General features: G+C 37.5%; 1 protein-coding gene across 3 annotated transcripts in view; it reads right to left on the minus strand.

Moving 5' to 3' along the window:
* Nucleotides 1-20,448, minus strand: part of LOC142053342 (NEDD4-binding protein 2-like 2) — a 56,076-nt gene extending 35,628 nt beyond the window's left edge. For all 3 annotated transcript variants that reach the window (XM_075084833.1, XM_075084842.1, XM_075084854.1), the window contains exons 1-5: nucleotides 20,303-20,448; nucleotides 16,464-17,905; nucleotides 7,212-7,336; nucleotides 1,990-2,078; nucleotides 1,560-1,636 (exon numbers count right to left, since the gene is read on the minus strand). In XM_075084833.1, coding sequence (XP_074940934.1) covers nucleotides 1,560-1,636; nucleotides 1,990-2,078; nucleotides 7,212-7,336; nucleotides 16,464-17,905 — 1,733 coding nt within the window. In that variant the 5' untranslated portion in view covers nucleotides 20,303-20,448. The remainder of the gene's footprint in view (nucleotides 1-1,559; nucleotides 1,637-1,989; nucleotides 2,079-7,211; nucleotides 7,337-16,463; nucleotides 17,906-20,302) is intronic.

A 20,448-nucleotide genomic window follows, 5' to 3' on the forward strand; every position in this document is an offset into this window, starting at 1 on the left:
ATGACTCCAGAAAACTAACAAAATTACCCAAATTTATTATTAGCATAGTGTTTGCCCAGGTACTGCACAAAATGTTGAGCTCAAAATTCATACGGGGAATCTCAAAACTACAATAACATCTCTATCATTATCTATTTCCCAAACACACCAATACGGAAAAAACCCCCAATAAAACAAACTCACTCACTCAAAAATTGAGCCCTCTCACCAAACATTTGAAAAACAAAACGAAACCTCACATTATCACCTTTCCTAAACTCTCAAAAAATGAAGTTCCCAGACAATAGGTCTCTATTCAAATATTTAAAGCAACTGGAGCTGCTAAAACCTTTCTAGGAAGCTCCTAAGAACTGGTAGCAACACTTCAAGTTCAAAGGTTTTCCTTTGGTTTTGGGAAACATACAAACTTTACTCCTGCAGTTAATGGCTGGGCAAAAAAAATTCAATGATAACAACACTTCACATTTGTTTATCCTGTTATCTGTTAAGACCATGTGAAAACATGAATTTTCCTGGAAAATGAGTCTGTCTCATGTAATGGAAATCTCACACTGAACATCTTAGAAATGTCTGATTAATAAGACAGCTTCCTAACTTGGCTGTGCTGCAACCCAAACTACAAAAACTTACTAGAATTCATCCTACAGAGAGAGGACTACAGCTCTAAAAATAAGTTAATGGTAGTTAGGAAGCAAAAGGTAAAAACTTTAGAAGATTTATAAACACAATAACCTCCAAGTCAGTAATATAAGTATTATACATACATACTTTATGCATTGTAGGGGCTACTTTACAAAGCTGAAACAGTTATAAGCCAAGTCAGTTGGAAGTATATAAAATGACACAGTAAGAGAACTCTTTGTGATGAACCATAAAAATATTACATTTCAAACAATGAAATATCCCTAAGTTGGGTTGATACCTCCTAGATTCCTAAAGCAGATATATCTGAGACAAGAGAGACATTAACCAGGAATAATGAGCAGCTTCCCAGGCACTCTCACAACCCAGACGTCCAGTGACCTATGTCCAACATAGTCAGATCCTCTGAAGACTGGGGACAACTTCACAAAATCTTGCAATAGCATAATCTTAAATATGAGCTTTCTTTTTAACATTTACTTATTAGTAATGGACCGTTGTTCTTTGACACTGAGATATCTATAAAAGTAGACAAAACAAAGCACTTACATTGCTGCGCTGCTTAGAAACTGTGTAATTTGTCTTCTACCTATTTCTTGCTGTCAGCATTTTGTAGCGAGAGCTTTCTCAGAATAATTAGCAGCGATTCTTACAGGGGTCAATAATTTTTCTACTCATGTCCAGCAAAACCTTAATATCAACTTTTTGGGCCAACAAGACAGGACCCCTATTTATTTGTCTGTTTGTTTATCCATAACACTTCCATTTAAAGGCATATCAAAATGCCTATTTAAATAAAATACATTTTATACTAGTAGCTAAGTACTTAAAAAAATAAGATAGTGAATAAAATATAATGTACTCTGTATATGTGTGCATATTTATCTATCTCTATATAAAAGTAATATAAACCTTACTTTTCTAATTCTTCAGGATCAAACTTCCACCAAGTATCTGGCTCATGGAACTCCACTCTGTATCCCTTTTCTAGAGCCTACAGCAAGCAATGAAAAATGTGTGACATGTGTATCCTTATTACTTAAAATGTAACAAAAAGTTTATAGACCAGGATAATAAACAGATGTAATTAACTCTGCAGTGGTAGCATGCTGAATTTCACTTACCCCCAACCCATCTTAACTTTTACTCCAGGCTAAACAGATTAAATCAAGCCAATCCTTAAATTGGTCTGAACTATTGCTATACCAATTATGGATTGCATCAATAAGCAGTCTCATTTTACTTGACTAAGGAAAACTTTTCTGGACAAAAATAGACCAACTTATCACATGTGAAGGTAAGTTTGAAACAATGTAACAGATGATATAACCACACAACAAAACCAACCACTTCCACATATGGCTTCATTTCCCAGGCTTGAGTATTAGTGTTGTCTATTATAACTGGAGATTTTCCTTGCTCCATTGCATGCTTTGCTGCAATAAAAAATAGTGCAAGTTAATAAACAACTATTACACAAATAAAATGGTAAAAGTAAATAAACTGTTCCAGATTTTTTTTGCACTAACCTAGCCTGACTAAAACACACTGCTCTAAGAAAAGGAGTAAAAGCACTGAAAGGTAGAGACAGGAATGGAAGAAGTAGAAGCAAGAAGGTAAGAAATATTAAGTGAAGGGCACAAGAGGTGGTGGTGAATTGGTGCAAAGGGTAAATGGGAAGTGTAGAAGTCAAAACAACACAACAGAACTGCTCAAAGTTTGTGGACTGCTGAGTATAGAGATCCTGGCATGAAACCATATCCTGGTTCCAGCTCTACCAGCCCTGCCGGATAACACATGGCACATTCATAACAGACCTGTGGTTAGGTACTGCAGTTCTTCTCCAATAAAATGCTAAGAAATAGATGATCTTCACAGAAAGACATCACTTATCTGAAATATTTCTGAGATCCATTAAAAAAAAGTTACAACCATGCTGTCTCCGCTTGAATAATGTTTGAACTCACTGGCCAATTTCTACCAAAACCAAAAGAGGGCAGAAGCTTCAGGAATAAAAAGCTGCTTCTGAGTTCTACAAAACAGCAACTGGCACATCCAAATTAGCATCTCTATTGGTGGAAAGACAGACAGAGCACAGCCATGATGCAATTTGTTTGGCAGGACACTTACGCAGTAGCACGCTTTTAACTTTGGACCAGCAAGAGTATACTGCTCCTTACCCAGCAGAAGCATCCTAGAGATTACAGTGCACAACTGAGAATGGTTGGAGGAGCTCAGCGGACAAAACATGCAAATCTTTTGGCTTCCTTAGACTCATCAGCTCCACAGCACAGAAAGCATTTTACTGTTACCATAATGCCTAAAATGGTATCTCTTCATAAGCCCAAGACTGCTTCAGTCTTGATAAATCAGATATGCATCTATCTTAATGCCTTAAAAAAAATAAATAAATAAATAAAAAAAAATTCGCAAAACCACTTTTTCTGAGCACATCTAGAGAGCATGATTATAACATTCAGCTTCTACCTAATGCTACTCAGAAGGCTTACCCAAGGAAGTGAAAAACTCAAGTTCTGTTCCCTTATCAGCCTGATATCCACCTCCATTTTATACAGACTGGGACAGCAGTTAAGCTATTCTTACCAGAAATGTACTCCTGCAGAGGAGAGTACCAAGAGAGTGTACTCAAATATCCCACTTTTGAGACAAATGGGCTACCTTAATTTTCATTGTTTTAACTTCCTTCACCTTTTTATTTTGAAAGCAAGGCCTCTGCCATTCTTTGCAGAAAGGAATAAAACTTTTGAATCTTTAGAAAAGAACTACTTTGTGCATGAATTAGTAAATGGGGTTTTTTTGCAGCCTGAAATTAAGCCAGATGGAGATTTCCAACTTAAGATTATCACATTCATGAAGATGATTCCTCAACTACTACAACTACTCCAAAGCATCTTACAATTCAAAGTAACGCTTTTATAAAATCTATTCCTCAGCTTCTTCGTGCCTGAGTTAATGAGTAAAAACATAACAATAACTCCTTATATATTTCACAGAAACATTGGGAAGATTAATTAAATTTAAAAAAAATAAAAGATCAATTGCTCTGATGCTACACATTGAAGCCAGGAAAAAAAAAAAGTATTTTTCATTAGTTCTAAGCAGTACTAGCAACATGAGCCACAAATACATCAAGAATTTCCCATTTCAACATTCTTGCAGGAAAAGAACAAGGATTCAGTCCTTCTTTTAAAAGACAGAAAGGGTGCAAAAGCCAGAAAAAAAAAGGCATTATGGCTGCAAAGCAAAACTCTGAACCTTAGGAAATACCTGAATTAAGGCTGGGTGTGCATCAATTATAGGGCATATGTACTACCGTACTGTCCTTAAATACGCCTTTGTGCACTATTTCCTCCCATATACTCCCACCTCTTTCAGCATGTGATGTACTTGTTCTGTTGTTGAATCAGGGGTATGTAATTGTAAGGTACATAATGAGTGAGTCAAGATGACTGCAAAGGAAGAAGGGTCATCTTGAACTTCATCCCACCTCTTTCCAAGTGGCCACTACCTTGCGCAATCTTCATTTTCTGGCTGCCCAATTTCAAAAGATACAGGTACCATTTACAGAAGTTGTATGAACTCATCTGAATACGAAGGCAGTGAAAATTTATTCTGAATATATGAAGTTTAATTACTACTACATACCCTGAAGAAAATATCTAAATTGCTAAATTTGGCATCCAAAGACAGGAAGATGCTTTTAGCAGCTGTGCCTTAGCTTGCCAATGAAAAATTCAGAATATACCACCACCAGTGCTCACAGGAAAGTTAAGATGATGAACTAGATGAAAGAACTGAAATATCTGAAGGCCAAAATACTAAAAAAAAAAAAACACTCATACAAAAAAGTTTCCAGGGGAACTAATTATGTTCCATTAAACAAAGTTAAAATAGTATTAATTAAATGAAAAGTGAGATCCACAATGAGTGCAAGGATTGAAAAAAAAATACATCTGCTGAATACCTGCCCATTTAGCGAACACTGCTCAATCTGTACACTGAATGAAGCAGGGATCTGAAGGAAGAAAAACCCTAAGTTATTGGAGAGAACTAGAGATTTATCTTGATGGAAATCAGTCCATACAATGGGAAGAACTTCAATGAACAGGCTGGGAAGTAACTTTGTAGATGGAAGGGAGGAAAAAAGCAAAGATAAAATACATTCCAACAGAGCACGAAGAATGAATGGAAAAAGCTATTACGAAAAAAAAAAATACTGCCCTGATTTCATTAACCTGGCACAAATGATCTTTCTGAAACACAAATCTAGGAAAGAAAACTGGTGGGCTATAGAAACAAGGGAAAAAAAACCTGAAATATGCATTTCAGCAAAGATTTTAAAAGGTAGCAAGAGAATAAGCCAATTTTGTAATGAAGATAATGGGACCATCATCAATTTTAAAAAAGCTTCTGAAGAAGCTTTTATAGCTTTTTATATTATAGCTACAACCCACATTCTATGATTTTGTTTTAATTAAGGATCTAAGTGTTAAGCGTGCTGATATAACTTAGTTTTGTTTAAAAGTAAAAAAGTTACTAATTAATTATTAGTCACTGTCAAAACCAAATCAAACAAAACCAGAGTTTTAAAAGCAGATAAAGCCCAACTCAACCTGTCAAGTCAACAATGTTAAAAACACATCAAAGGCAGCCAAAAGTTCCAGTAGAAGTGGCAGGATGAACTAAGACAGGAGACACTTATCAAAGCCACAAAAGTGAACTTAAAGGGCCTAAACCCCTATAAGAGTGACACTAATTTCACAATTAAAGTCGCAGTGGCAAATTAATTCTAGTATTTCCTAATATTTGTGTACTTGACCTTACAACCTCCACATTAAATGTGTATGTGCTTTAGAATCAAGGGTATGTAACTGACTGTCTTATAAATATTTGAGTTTGAAATTCTGTTCATCTGTGCTGTAATTAAGTAAATTAATTTTTTCCCCTAATGGGTCTGACTTGTAACTATTTTTTTTCTCTCGTATTTACTGTATTATAGTTTCACTCCCTCCCCAAAAATGGGGGGAGGATTATTTTAACAGAATAATTTTCTCACTTATAAAGAAAGTAAATTTTTGCCTTCTACATAATTCTGACATGAGGACTATAAAGCTTTAGTTAAATATGTTGTCATATGAATATTAACAAATACATAAATAATTTATGCAGCTGATGTAATCTATATGAAACTAACCTAGACCTACTCATCAGACAAGAATCCCAACTATCAGGATTACTATTCCTCTGAAGTTCTTATTTCATTTATTCAAAGGATCCACACACAAATGAAACCAAGAGCTTATGAAGTACTTCAAGTCAGAGGGCTCTATCTAGTCAAATCAGGAGCTAAGAATTGAGTATAACTTCAATCCGAAGCTATTCTGGCAAATGTTTCACAGTGCGGGTGTTCTATACAGCACAGCACAGCTGTTCTTGTTCTTGCTATCAAAATCACTGAATAACTAAATTATATACTATTCTGGTTATCAAAAATGCTGTATAAGTAATACAGAACTAGAGAGATCTTAAGGTCTAGTCAGAAACAGCCAGAAGCCATTATCAAGTGAGAACTGTTTGGTTGTCTTATAATTGTGAGGTCTTGAGCCCTCTCACCCATAAACTACTACCTTATCAACTCTTCTGCTCCTAGGCTCCTGCTGGAAACTTCATTCGAAGTATTTATTACTGCTGCACTCCAACCTCAAAAGTGTTCTTTATAACTGATATTCTAATGATTGCTCTAAAAAATTCCTTCACTGTTCATACAGAAATGTTCCCTGATGTATCACGGATTTTGCGTTAGGGTGAGGAGGGGAGGAAAGGGGAGAATATTTTTTTCCCTTGGCCCTCTGTACGTTTTGATGCAAAGTAGTCCTCTAGAGAGGAAGGAAGCTTCTGCTTGAGACACTACAGCACAGACAGTAATCTGCATGCACAAGCAACGGAGTTGGTCAGTTTGTTCAGTTTGGGGCAGACCAAAGAAGTAATGAGATCCTTAGAAAACTGCTAGAGAAAGAGCAAGAATCTGTCTGCTACACTTCTGACCCCAGGTACATACCTCCTTACCAATTAAACCCAAACTTTGAACACTGCTAGGTGTGAAGAAAGATGACATATTAAAGCTGTTAATCTACACAAGTGAACTAAAATCTTCCCTCAGAAAAACTCTTCCCTAAGTTTTGGTTGGACCTCAGATCAGGAAAGATACTGGAAGAAATAGGATACTCTGCTGTTGCCAGCATTAAAAAGGTTCAATTCTGCCATCAAGATACTAGTATCAAATGTAGCAAATCAGCAGGTCACAGCACAAAGCAGTGAGATTTTCTATTTTTAACTCTGAAGCTTCTATAATTTCAAATGTAATGTGTATATATACATGTTAATTAAAATATAAAAATACTTTAAATGTATACTTCTATATACCCTATACTAAAATATATATATACACTCTTTTTCATATAGACTATTAACACACATGCACTGTATGCTATAGTTCTACTTCCTAAATACAAGCATAATTTAATAGGATTCCTCTTATGCATTCAAACCTCTCTTCTGGTTCCAGTCATGTGCATCACCAAGCTGAGCAGCATTATATGTATATCCATCTTGTTGACGAAAATAATCATCAGTGCTGAATACAATGCCATCATGACCTTGGCCAAGCAGAATACTGTTAAACAAAGGGAAACGCAAAATATTTTAACTTTTGTTTTTCAGATAGAAAAAGACACAGATGAAAAAATATAGCTAATACAAATTTAACTGTGCCCTATTTCTGAACTTCTTGCGAACTTCAAACACTTTTACAGAAGTACACTTATATGTATTACCAAGAATTCTAATCCAAAGTAAAGCAATACATTTTCCCACTTTCTACTATTTCTGTATTTGTTGTTTTTTCTTCTCCACCCCCAAGAAATGTCTGCACCCATCTAAGTTATGGTTATATTGCAGTAAGTTCTAAGTACCTCATAGTAATTTAACGTATTTGCTAACATTTTCCATATCGATTCTCATTTGGAATAATCTCTAGAAACCAATATGATCATGAGGAATCTGGATGCAGCTGAGAAATGGACAGGATGTTGAAATCCTTTTCAGCACCTTAAATTCTCAAAATGCCCTTTTCTGACCTTTGCCCTTGCTGCATGCATGTACAATGTGCGTCAACCAGGAACAGCAAAAGAAAACTACTGATGTTTACAGCAATTTCCTTACTTTCAGGAAAAAGTAAAAGATCACAATAAACTTTCAAGATTGTTCTACTAATGAAAGTCACGATGGCAGAAGTGTGTCCATATTCTTTCAAGATCCTATACTCTTCTATTCCAGTTCTATGTCTTCTCCCCGAATCCTGGCAACAGCCTTAATTGCCTCTATTTTCTCATCAACTCTGGCACCCGCTGGATCCTTTTACCTTTTTTTTTTTTTTTCCTGGATTACTTTTCTGAAGCTGTAGCAATTGAGCCTATTTTTAAACAGGCTCCAAAAGGTGATACATTAAAAGTGGTCAACTGTCAATGGAGACCTCCCCTGGCTGAGCAGCAGTAAGCTGCAACATGGGTTACCACATCTTGCAGAACTGTAGTTTCAGTCTAATAGATGACAAGAAATTTAAGATAGGATTTTTCATATCTCATTTTCTAACAGGTAATTATATTGTTTTTCCCTATCATTCATACTTTAGTGCTAACAAGCTGACAGGAAAGCCAAGCGTTTTACTATCCCTGCAAGGATTACTTCAAATCAGGAAAAAACCAATCACTTCTCAAACCACTTAAACCACCTGATTAGAGTGTTTTAGCTTGTTTTCCTAAAGCAATGCCTTTCCATGGCAACTTCTGGACATACAGACCAATTTCAACAAAACCTGACAGAATATTAACTCAAAAACACTATGAATTTTCACAGTGGGTGGAGTGTGGCGTGGGAGAACAGACAAACCAAAGCAAAACAAATTTGTAAACAAATGTATAAAATGCAGAAATTCAAATTAGAATCCATAAAGATAAAAAAGAGAAAAAGACTGCAATGCTAATTTCACATTTACCCAGTCTTTTAGGCCTGTCATTTTCAAGCAACATAAATATTCTACTGGCTAGTTTATGTCATTTGTAGGCCAGATTAAATTGCATTACATTCTGCTTCTTATACAGCTAACATTAGAGATTACAGGAGAAACTGAAATATCCTTTAACAAACAATAAAAGACACTGTGGAGATGTCAACGTGTGTAAAAAGGGGAACTTGAAGAGACACAGTTGCAGTGTTTACTGTTAACATGTTGATTTTTACTCTATGTTGTAATGTTTTATATTACTGATAATATGTTTATTAATTGGAGAAGTTATTGTAATGGGTGATGTAAAAATGAATATGACAAAAATCCATTAAGCTTTTCTAGAATTCTGTAATTGCATTGTCATGAAATGCTACAGTCAAACCTCCTAGAGCATCATAGAGCTGACTTTTGGATTTAACTAAAACACACCCTACATGTTGTCCAGGCACGCCAACAAATACCTGTGAGTCAAAGAAACTGATTAAAGCAAAGTTACAGGGCATAATTAACTGCTGGTTGATCAATAACATCAGAATCTCCATCAAATCAAATCTACATTAATCCATGCCAGTGAGCAATCTCCATTCTGCCAAATGTAAACTTTATTTTCAGAAAGACCTTGGAAATTGGTGTTTAAAGGAAAACCTTGTAGAACTGAGACAACAGTACAATTCTTTTTAAAGCCCGATCTACAGAATAAGCGTGATTACAAAACCTACTTGACTATTTTTGTTTTCTAAAGTATATTTAAATTTGAAAAAAGAAAACAGACAGTTAGTGCCACAGAGAATTTATAGCCCATTGCAACACTCAGATATCACTGTCCTATAGAAATGTAGGCAATTATTCCAGCTCAGAGATAGGCAATGTACCCAAGGACTACAAACACCAAACTGCACCAGCAGTATGTGGGATGCACTACTGCTGCAGTGGCAAGAACAGAAAAGAACTGGCCAAATCTCAAATAAGGTAGTAGAACAAATATATGTTACCAACCTTTCCTATACACACCTGCAGGAAGAGCTACTGAAGTTTAATTCCTACACAAGGAATTTGTTATGTTTTTTGACCTGTCACCAACAACAGACCTGTTATGGATCATAGTTTAAAGACTGGGACACTGTATTACATATTAACTTACATTCCTACACACTTACCGTCCCACAACTATGTTGTTGGTTATTTTTGTTTTTAAAATACAGAGATCTGTAACAGCAAAATTCAGATTACTGAGGACCAGAAGAAACTACTAATAATACAACTGTCAAATAACATGATCAAAGCTGCATACAAGCTGTTTCTTCCTTCTTGCTCTTTCTGCCTTTTCCAGAGTATTAAGGTTACCTCCGGATAAACAGCAAAGCTATTTCAGAAAGCAGAGCATGATACACCAAAAGTACAGCCACTTTTTTTTGGATATCGTTCAATAATTATTTTTGTTAGAGCCTATGTCTTTTAATAGGATGTGTGTTACACTGGTTTTGGAGAGCACAAAAGGATTCAAAGCCTATTTTTGTTCTAGAGTAGATAAAACAGTGCCAGGAAATCATACACCACACACAATAACATTTTTTTCATATCTATTCCTTTCTTGCATAAAATATTTAACAGGATTTCAACATGGCACAATTTTCTTATTTACAGTGTGCTACATTTGCCAATTAGTAATGCTAGAAAAACTGGATCCACCTTCCACACTTACTTTTTGTGTGCTGCATGTATATACACACATCTTAAGAGTAAAGACTATCTGCCTTGATAAGAGAGATAACAAATAATAACTGGGATTCTTCTACTAGCTGAGTAGATAAACACACCTCTACAGCTCCTAGGAGTCTGACCATCAGGTTTCTGTAGGAATATATATGAACTGAGGAATCAACACCAACGGGATTAATGGGGAATTAATTTTTATTTTTATTTCTAGGAACTGGCTCTGTTTGCTCAGTGTTCTGGAGAGCAATTCACTTAAATTCTTCTGTTGTATCTTCTGAGCATCATTAGTTGTAGCAATGAAGAAACACAACAAGGGTTAAGGAATCTTACAAATCCACCAACCACGTTTATTCTTGATATATTTTGTTATTATTCCTTGAGGTTCAGAGTACACCACAATTTATTTATGAACCTGTATAACTGATATAACAGATTCAATAAACTACGTTTGCAAGAATAATCCTAAAACCACAGAATTTGGGAAGGCAAAGTGATTACCAAAGAGGCCAGAGAACAGAACCCTTATCCCATCCACAACACACAAGTTATCATGAAGTAATGAGTTTACAAGCTGAAACTTCAATTATTACAGCAATGATCATAGCCTGTTTCTAAATTGTGAAATCAAATAATAATGTTTTAAAAGCCTGACAATTATCTCTTTCAGAATTCATAGTATCTAAACTTGTAAAATTTAAAACACAAACATACTTGTCAATGTCATATGAAGTAATTCAGATATTTCTAACATGTATTTGGAAATAACATTTATCCCAGGCTCATGAACTATGCAACAGAAACAACAAAAAGCAGATTTATGCAAAGAAAGCATCATTACTATCTAAGCCCACACAGAGATGATATTCTACTTTTGAGAGATGGAGAAAGAAAAAAAGTTAGATAAATACATTTCTAATAAGAGAGTCAAATTACAGATCAGTCAGCATGAATATGTGCATACGCCTGAAATAAGTAGCAGTATTATCCAACTGCTGTAATCCAGCTTTTTCACCCTAAACCTTCCCCACAGTTGAACATCCAGCTTTGAACATAGTAGGACAAGGAAATTAAAGCAGATATAAAAATTAAAGCAGTTCACCTACTTTTTCCAGACATGCTATCTGATCTTACAGAAGATACTAGCTCAATGTACAACACTCATCTTGAAACCAAAATACTCATTTTAACTAGTTATCAAACTAATATACGTTTTTTCCAGTGCACACACACGCATGCACAAGTGCTGCCTTAATTTTTCTTCAAAACTAAAATGGTCCTCAAACCTGCATTCTGGTTAGCCTACTTCAACAGATGATTGTATAATAAAGAAGATCTCTTTGAATCTAATAAGTCACCTTTTAAAAATAGCTAACATATCCCAGATGAGGAAAAAATAGACAATAACTAAATATAATTTTAAAATCTGTAGTATTACTAAGCAACATAAATGCTACTTAAAAGCATTGCTTGTAACACTGTTTAAAGAAATACATAACTAGAAACAACAGCACAACTGTTTCTACATTCAGCTATAAATACTAGCTCTAACTCTTCCATTCAGAAGATTGAGCTCCCAAGAGGAATGGCTAGGTAAAGGTAAAGATGTCTGTCTTTCTATACTTCTGACAATGGATTTAGTTCAAAATGTACTTCTTAAATGACACAAATATTTGTTCTTTCAACCTCATTAGCCTCCTTTTTATTCAAATTCACATTCAGATATTTATGGAGGAGGCTCAGTAGCAAAATATCCTAAACATCCAAGTCTCTTTTCTCATAACCTTTTCCAGCATTATAAGATCACATTATCATCTACTTCTAATTTTAGCAAGTTTTTGTAACTTGGGCTAAGGATGTCATTGCTGGGTATCTGTCTGGCCAAATTGCTTTAGAAATTTTCTAAATAAATGGTCAATCACTGACAAAACCAAAGAAGAAATACATTTTTATCATGTTTCATTTTTCCAAGCTTTTCCTCGAGAAGCTTTGGATTGAGGAAGTGAAATCTGGCAAAGTACGTGCATTTGTTTTTCCTGCAAAATTTTTTGTAATTCTAACCAAGCTGTAGGACTTTCAAACATCATGTGCACAAAAAACAGTAGTGAAAAGTGCTCGTTTTTGTACAAAGTAGAACAGAAAATGCAAAGTAAACAAGAAAGTGCAGTAAACCCATTCCTGAACAGGGCATTCTTGTAGTGGCAGGAAGCTCATCCAGTATCAATACTACATTGTAAGAACACATTTCTCCCAACACAATCTTAAAAGTGGCAAGAGAAGGAACAAAATTGGCCAAAAATAAGAAGGTCATAGGAAGCATAGTGGTACAAACACTGGAACAAGCAACTTGGTACTGGCAGTACAGACAGGAAATAAGGACAAGGGAAAGAGTGATGTGCAAGGAAGAAATCGGTACAGCAAAGCTGGGAATGAGATAATACCACCACCTGAAACAGGGACAAGATGAACCTGGGAAGGAAGGGGTGGGGGAGAAGAAGGAACTGAGAAATCAGCTTAGAATTTAGCAGCAGACATGGAGCTAGTAAGCACAGACCAAAAGCCATGGTTGGATAGCAACAGGAAAACAAAACTGGAAATAGACAGATAAGGAGAGAGGAACTTGAATAAGCCTCAGTAGGCTGGGATTTGCCTCAGGTCAGGCAAACACAGAAAATAAATTGAGGAGATGAGGGGAGCTCCCCGATGACCAGGAAACCACTAATGTTGTACACGTATTTAAGGCAAGTAAAGACAAGGACCCAAGGAATTAAAGGCTGCTAAACCTCACCTAACCTCAGGTCCTGGAAAGACAATGGAGTGCATCCTCTTGGAAACTATTTCCAAACATGTGAAGGAAATGAAAGTAATCAGGAAGAGTCAATGTGGGTTTTGCAACAGACAAATCATTCTTTACTGGCAGAATGCACTCTCTAATGAAACAATGGCCTTTGTGGATGAGGACAGTGATGAATGTACCATACTTAGAAATTATCGAGGCTCCTGACATCATACAGGAGTACAGCAAGGGATGATAGCAGGACCAATTTTTTCAGTATCTTCATCATTAACCTGGATGATGAGGCAGAGAACTTGCAGATGACACCAAATTAGTAGTGATGCCTAACACACTGAACAGTAGGGCTTCCATCCAGAAGGACATCAAGAAACTTGAGCACCAGGCTAAGCAAAACATAATGAAGCTCAACAAGGAAAAGTGCAAAGTTCTGCAACTGGTGAAAAAGAAACCTAAGGATCAGTACAGGATGGAAAGCAACTGGTTGAGCAGCTCTGCTGAGGAGGATCTGAGGATTACAGTGGACATCAAACTGGAGATGAGCTCTCATCTCTCCATGGTGTGCTCCCATCAAACAAAGAGCAAACCATATTAGAGAAAAAGTGGCCAGTAGAGCCAGCAGACACTCTACCTGCGTCTTGTGTGGTCAGTTCTGAAATGCTGTCCCCCATTTGGGGCTTCCCTGTTCAAACGACATGCTGAAAACCATGAAAAGATTGAACAGACAGCTACCAAGATGGCTGAGGACATACGACCTCTGAGGAGAGGTTAACAGCAGCTGGGCTTGTTTAGTCTGGCAATGAAGACAGTAAAAGGCCATCTGATATCAGCCTGTTACAGTGAATCAGCCTATCCCTTTACCTGAAGGGAAACTGCAAAGATGATGAGCCAGATTCTACCAGGTAACAGTACATAGTATAACACAGGAGAACACGGGCAAGTTATGGCTTGGGAACTTCAGTCTGGAGATTAGGAAGAACTTCTGTACTTGGAGGGTAGTACTGCACCAGAAAAGTTTAGAGAGACTGTGGAATCTCTGTACTTGTAGGTTTTTCAAGATCAGGCTAGACAAAGGCACAGCTGATCTGTTCCAGTGATAGTGACCGACCTGAATGAAAGCAGAATGATGGACCAGTTGACCTCCAGAAGCCTCTTCCAAAAAACATGCCCATGATTCCAAGCCATTGGGATAGAAGAGTCAAAACAAAACACAGACTTCAGTGGAAGATTCAGGACAGACATGGGTCAAGTTTGGAAGCAGGAGAAAAAATGCCTGTACTTACAAACCCTCACTTTGCATAAAACGCAGATAGGAATTCAAGATTCCTCGGTCTCACTACTGCTCTGCTGTCATTTCATACTTGGGAAACCCACTTGCAGGATGCCTCTCATTCCCTTCTAGTGCTGATCCACACAGATTACGTAAATTTTCTGCTTTTCCTTCACAGTCATTTTGCTAGCAGAAAGGGTAGAGGTTTCTCTGCAGGTGCTAAAGGTGCCAAGCCGTCGTCTACTAATATGCCATATCAGAAGACTGTATTTCCTGTCCTAGTCTACACTGCAGAAGCCTATGATGTTACACACAAACACAGTAACTTATATTAAGGATAAGGTCTAATTAATAATGCATAGATTTTCTTCATTGACAGAAGACATTAGTTCTGGGCTTCTCCCCCACCATCGCCAGGTACCTGAGACCTGATTACATGGGAATTAACAATTACAACCAAGCTTTGAACATATGAAACTGCATATAATTGAATACACTGAAAAACAACTCCCACACAGTTCAAATTCTGCACCCAAATTTGGTGACTATTCTTAACCTTGATCTCATAGTGCCCTCTTTCCCATGTTTAAATGAAATTAGTAATTGATCTTACTAGCAAGAGATGAAAAAAGCAAGAATATGTTTTCATAAAAACCTGAAGATATTTAAAATCTTTCAGATAATACATATAACATTTGGAGAAAGATTCTAAGACAATTCAGCACACAAAACATGGGAAACAAACTATTCTACTCTATTCTATTAGATATTTTAGCATTAAGTATTATCCAATTCCTGCACAGAATGAGGCAGCATTTTTTCCACAGGATTATTTTCTTTTAAATTTCCTGCATTGCTTTCATATGTTAAAGAAATTATTGTAATGATACCGACACATGCTCATGCAGCTTCAGAAATGCAGGTTTGCAAAATAGAGCACTCAGTAACTAGAAAATGTTATAGTTAAAATTATACAAATATGTAAGCTAAAAATTTTTAAAAGGTATTTTTTTATGATATGGAGATCACAGACTCCTAACTATCAGGGGAAAAACCAAACAGAAAGGTTATTCCTCTATACATAAACCAAGGGATAACATGATCACTCTATCTATTTAATAGACTCTTAGCATACAACAGAAGATAACCAGAGAAGACATCCTATGTGTAATGTACAGTTTCTGCATGAAGCTCAATCAGTTACCGTATCAGTAATGTTTATTTTTTTGTATTCAAGAGAAACCTATTTTCACTTAACGCAGACAGTGTCTGTGCTCTATGTCAACTCATGCTTTTTAAACTAGGCCAAAAAAACCCAGTGAAGATCCAAACTGGAGGTGGTACTTGCTTTTAACTTGTCAGACTTCAACAAGTGCATTTTTAAGGGAAAATAATACTTTCCTTGTGTGTTGTTCACAAATAAACAGAGAAGTTGACAGACCACAGCATGAAAAAAAGGGAATGAGATTATGCTCAGTTGCATCAACACACCAAAAACAAATTAAGAATTTTCAGAGTCGCAAAATTCTTCTAATGGTCTTTGAGGATTTTTACATGGGCATAAAAAGAAATACTTCTGGTTCGGTTAAATTAATGCTGCTAGATTTGACAGAAGATTTTTTTTTTTAAATTAAAGAGTTTAAGAATACAAGAGGCAGATCATCACATACTAGTACACCTGAAAGTTTCAGAATAAGAGATTATGCAATTTAATGGTTACAGAACATCTTATATTTAACATAAAACAGCTCCTGTTCATCAAAACTCTAAAGAATACAAAAAAAACCCGAATTTTTCAATATTTACTGTCCTATGACCTCATTAAGTAAAAATTACTGCATTTTAATAGCCTAATTTACAAATACTGAAGTTTGCCAAGTGCTTACAGATACTTTTTTTAAAAAATTCTTAAAAAAATTTTATTTGAATAGATTCCCAAGCTTTAAGTCTTTACTTACCGAGAAAGTGTTGATTTCCCTGAACCAGGTAGGCCTCTTAAGATGAGGAGCAATTTCTGTGAACAAACGAATCTTTCTTCAGGTAACTGCAAGGAAGAAAAGCTGTGCACTCCTGTATTGTCAACTTTTGGATCCTTCCAACACTCTTCTCTGGTTTCACAGAAACCATTACTGTGGAGTCCATTCTGGTCATTATTCCCATTTCTGAAGACCTGAGTAGTATGGATATCAATATGACCAGCATAGTTGCTACTTTGATCAAGCAATGGACCATGGCTGTTGATATCAGTATTTCCATGGTAACCATGATAATTTTTGTAAGAAAGTTCAGCATTCTGAGAAGGGACAGCTTTTGGGTTTTGTGGTGGGGAATTAAGTATCTGAAAATGTGACTGATGGTTGAATCTAGGAGGAAGAGGTCCCTGAGGTACTATGAAAGACTCTGTTGACTGCCAAGCAGGTCTGAATTCAGGCACTGAGTAGTTCTGATATCTAGAATCTTCTTGTCCATTAAAGGTATTTTCAGTTTTCCAGCTGCTTGCTTCCACAACAAACTGCTGCGCATCACTTGTTTTCTGACTGTTCTGTTCCCCAAAGAAACACTGTCCATCCTCATAAAATGGTTGTGGGCTGCCCAACACCACACGTTGATAATCCTCTTGTGAGGTTTGACTACAGTTATATGGAGAGTATTGTTCCTGAGAAGTTTCAGTTTCTTTCTTCTGAAAATTTGTATCTAAATTTTCATTTTCCAGCTGGTGAATTTCTTTATAGAACTGGTCTAGTTCATCATCTATTTCTGGTACAGCAGAAGAAACAGCCTGCATCTTCTTTGCCTCCTTTCTTTTAGATCTGTCTTCACGCAATTCATTTTCATCTCCCTCACTGCTTCTACACTCATTGCAACTGCCAGATTTGTCCTGTTTGTTACTTTCAGCAGGCTTGTAAATTGGCCCGATAAATTCTTTGCTTGTAAAAAATTCTTCATCTGATGCATTTCTATTTACTGAGAATGATGTGCTGCTATTTCTAATATTATCTCCACCAGCACTATTTGTAATAAAAGGGCCTTTCTTTTCTTCAACTTTAGTGTCATTTATTGATGCAGATGGAGGATTTACATTCTGTATGGTTTCTGGATCAGTTGGCTGACTAAGCACTAGATTACATTCAGGGAGCACTTCATGCAGTGCTCCCAAGACACCAGGAGGTGTTTTCTCGCCCTTCTGCATTTCATGTTGTCCTTGGCTATCTGAGGCATAGACTGGTATTAAATCATTTGATGCTTTCTCAGTGTCTACTTCCTCTTGAACACCTTGGTTATCATCATCAGAGAGTTTCTCGTAAGCCCCTTCTGTTGACTTCATTTTTTTAGAACATGGTTGAATTGTGATTTCATCCTGACACTCCAAGAGCCTTACTCTACTTTCAGCATGAAGCATCTTAGAAAAAAAGTAATATATTATCAGCATGCAAATTTTTAAAGTAAAGTATAAAAAAGCAGAAGCTATTCAGGCCTATAATATACATCCTCAGACCCTCCACAGTCACAACTAAAATGTACTCAACCAGAAGAAAAGCAGACATCACCTTCTGGAAGTCTTGTTTAAACAAAATCGCCACATTATTGCACATCTTTAGCAAAATAGTACATTAGTGCTACACCAGTCCAGCAGTCACATTTTATGATATATCTTAAATAATATACAAATCATGGTTTTTAAATGTGAATATTTGAAAAATGGATTACATCAACAACCGCTATTCTCTGCTGACCTATGTTGATCTGCCAATTGTTGTAAATCTATTTTACAGCACAGACATGTGCCAATTTCCAATGCACAAACTGATGCCTGACATCACTACTAATATGACCAAGAAAAACGTAAATACTTCACTCACAAGGATTATTTTCTGTGACACGAACTGAACTCAACTAATTCATTTAACACCAATCAAACAGATGCTGGATGGCATTTATAATTTGGTACTAGTCAAATAAGACTTAAATCTGCAATCTGTTATTATGTTTCTGATTTTGAAACAGCTAGAGACCTTCGTTAGGGACCAAGATCACTTGGTTGCATGTTTTCTAAAAATAAACACAGAAAAAGCAGTCCCCGCCCCAAACAGATGGCAATCTAAGAATGAGCCAGTAAATTCCAGAAAGATTCAGAGACGACAGCAATTAAAACCAAAGCAAGATGGCAGTGACCACCATGACATGCAGTCACGCCATTATCAATCTAACTATTAGTTGCAATTACTTGGCTTTTCCTTTGTATTCAGGAGGACTAAATAGAACGCAATAAAAAGCAACAGTCATTTTATTATAAGTCAAGGGCCAAACAGTTTCTTCAGCAAAACCCCCCCACCCCCAAAAAAACAAATGCAGTACCAAACAAGATAGAATTTTTCCTACTAGAGGGTTTCTTCTACTGTTTCCTGTGAACATTTCAACTTTCTAGAAGTAAATTATTAATAAAATGTCACACGCTCTTCACTCTGGACAAGAAATGAATGTTTTTTTTCTTTATCTGAAATCGATCTGTAGATAGTACTAAGGGAAGATTTGTAAGTGACAGTTATCACCTCATGTTCACTTGCAAAACTGATGAGAAAAGGTGTTATTCTGTACCCTTTCTCATCTACTATCCAAAGGAAGAGAATTCTGACATTCTCTGTCTCCAAATGTCTAAATCAAGGAGATTTTACTGTTTGCATTTGACTTCACTACTTGGAAGACAGCACTAATGTCAGACAGGGGAGAAACATGGCCATGCAACTATCCTTCTTTCTCAGAATTGGTGGAACAACCTTGTGGGCACTCCTTGCAAGACAGACGTGTTTTATGCATACCTCCAGCTACTCAGTTCCTCTTTTTTTGTAAATTAGAAAGAAAGAATGACATCATATGAATCAGGGACCCTACTCCCATCTATACAAAAATGTTACTCTCTCTTCACTCAAAACCAGGGTTGGAATAAAAAAGTTGCTTCATTAGCTTCTATGTCCTCATCTGTCAGTAAAGTTGCATGCAAAAGCACCCCCACCTGCATTCCTGGAGAAGACAGAGCAAGTAAGTACTGAGAAAGTGCACTCTAAGTGACAAGCTTGCCTCTGAAATAGGATAGGCATAGGTCTGTCTCATTTCTGTGAAGAACAAATTGCAAGTGTTTAACCTGAGCTAGCCTATGTGACTCACTTGGCTGGCACTTCCAACACTAAATTATCATTTTAACTAGCCTGCCAAACATCCGTAAGTCTCAACCAAGTAACTCCCAGCCTTACGCTCCACCCAATTTCCAAAAGGAAAGAGAAGGCATATGTGGCAGAACTTAAGAGATGGGGGCACTGCTTGGCTTTGCCTGTGTGACCACCTCTTTTACGCCCGGCGGCGGCAAAGCATGTGAGCCAGCGCCGCGGGCACGGAGGCAGGCCTCGCCTCGGCGCCGGGGGAAGCAGGCGCCGCTCACGCCGCGGGATGGCGGCAAGGCCGCCACTGGCAGCGGGGCGCCCGAGGTGAAGGGGCGGCTCCCGGGAGGCGTGTCGCGTCAGCCGCTCCCTCCCTCCCTCCCTCCCCACGCCCCAGGGGAAGGCACCCACGCACGCTTCCCTCAGCCCAGTATCCATATCCCACAGCCTCAGCAGCCGGCTCCTCCACGCCGACACCACAGCCCCCCTCCCCGCCCGCCCGCGGCAACTGGGCACCCTGCCGCGGTCCCCCCTTTGCCACACTTCGGTGACAGCGATGGCGGGAGGAGGGCGGCGGCGGGGAGAAGCGCCTTCCCGGCCCCGCTGAACAGAAGCCGCAGCCACATGCGGGTGAGGAGACCAACCTCAAGGCAGAGGCGCCCGCCCGTCTTCCACCGCCCCGGCGAGCAGCGCACTACCGGCAGCGGGAGGGTAGGGGAGGGGAGCGCTGGCAACCCCTCGCTATCAAAATGGCGCCGCCTCCCTCTGCCCTTTCACCCCCACGTCCCAC

This window comes from Phalacrocorax aristotelis, chromosome 1 (assembly GCF_949628215.1).
Source record: "Phalacrocorax aristotelis chromosome 1, bGulAri2.1, whole genome shotgun sequence".
NCBI classification, from domain to species: Eukaryota; Metazoa; Chordata; class Aves; order Suliformes; family Phalacrocoracidae; genus Phalacrocorax; species Phalacrocorax aristotelis.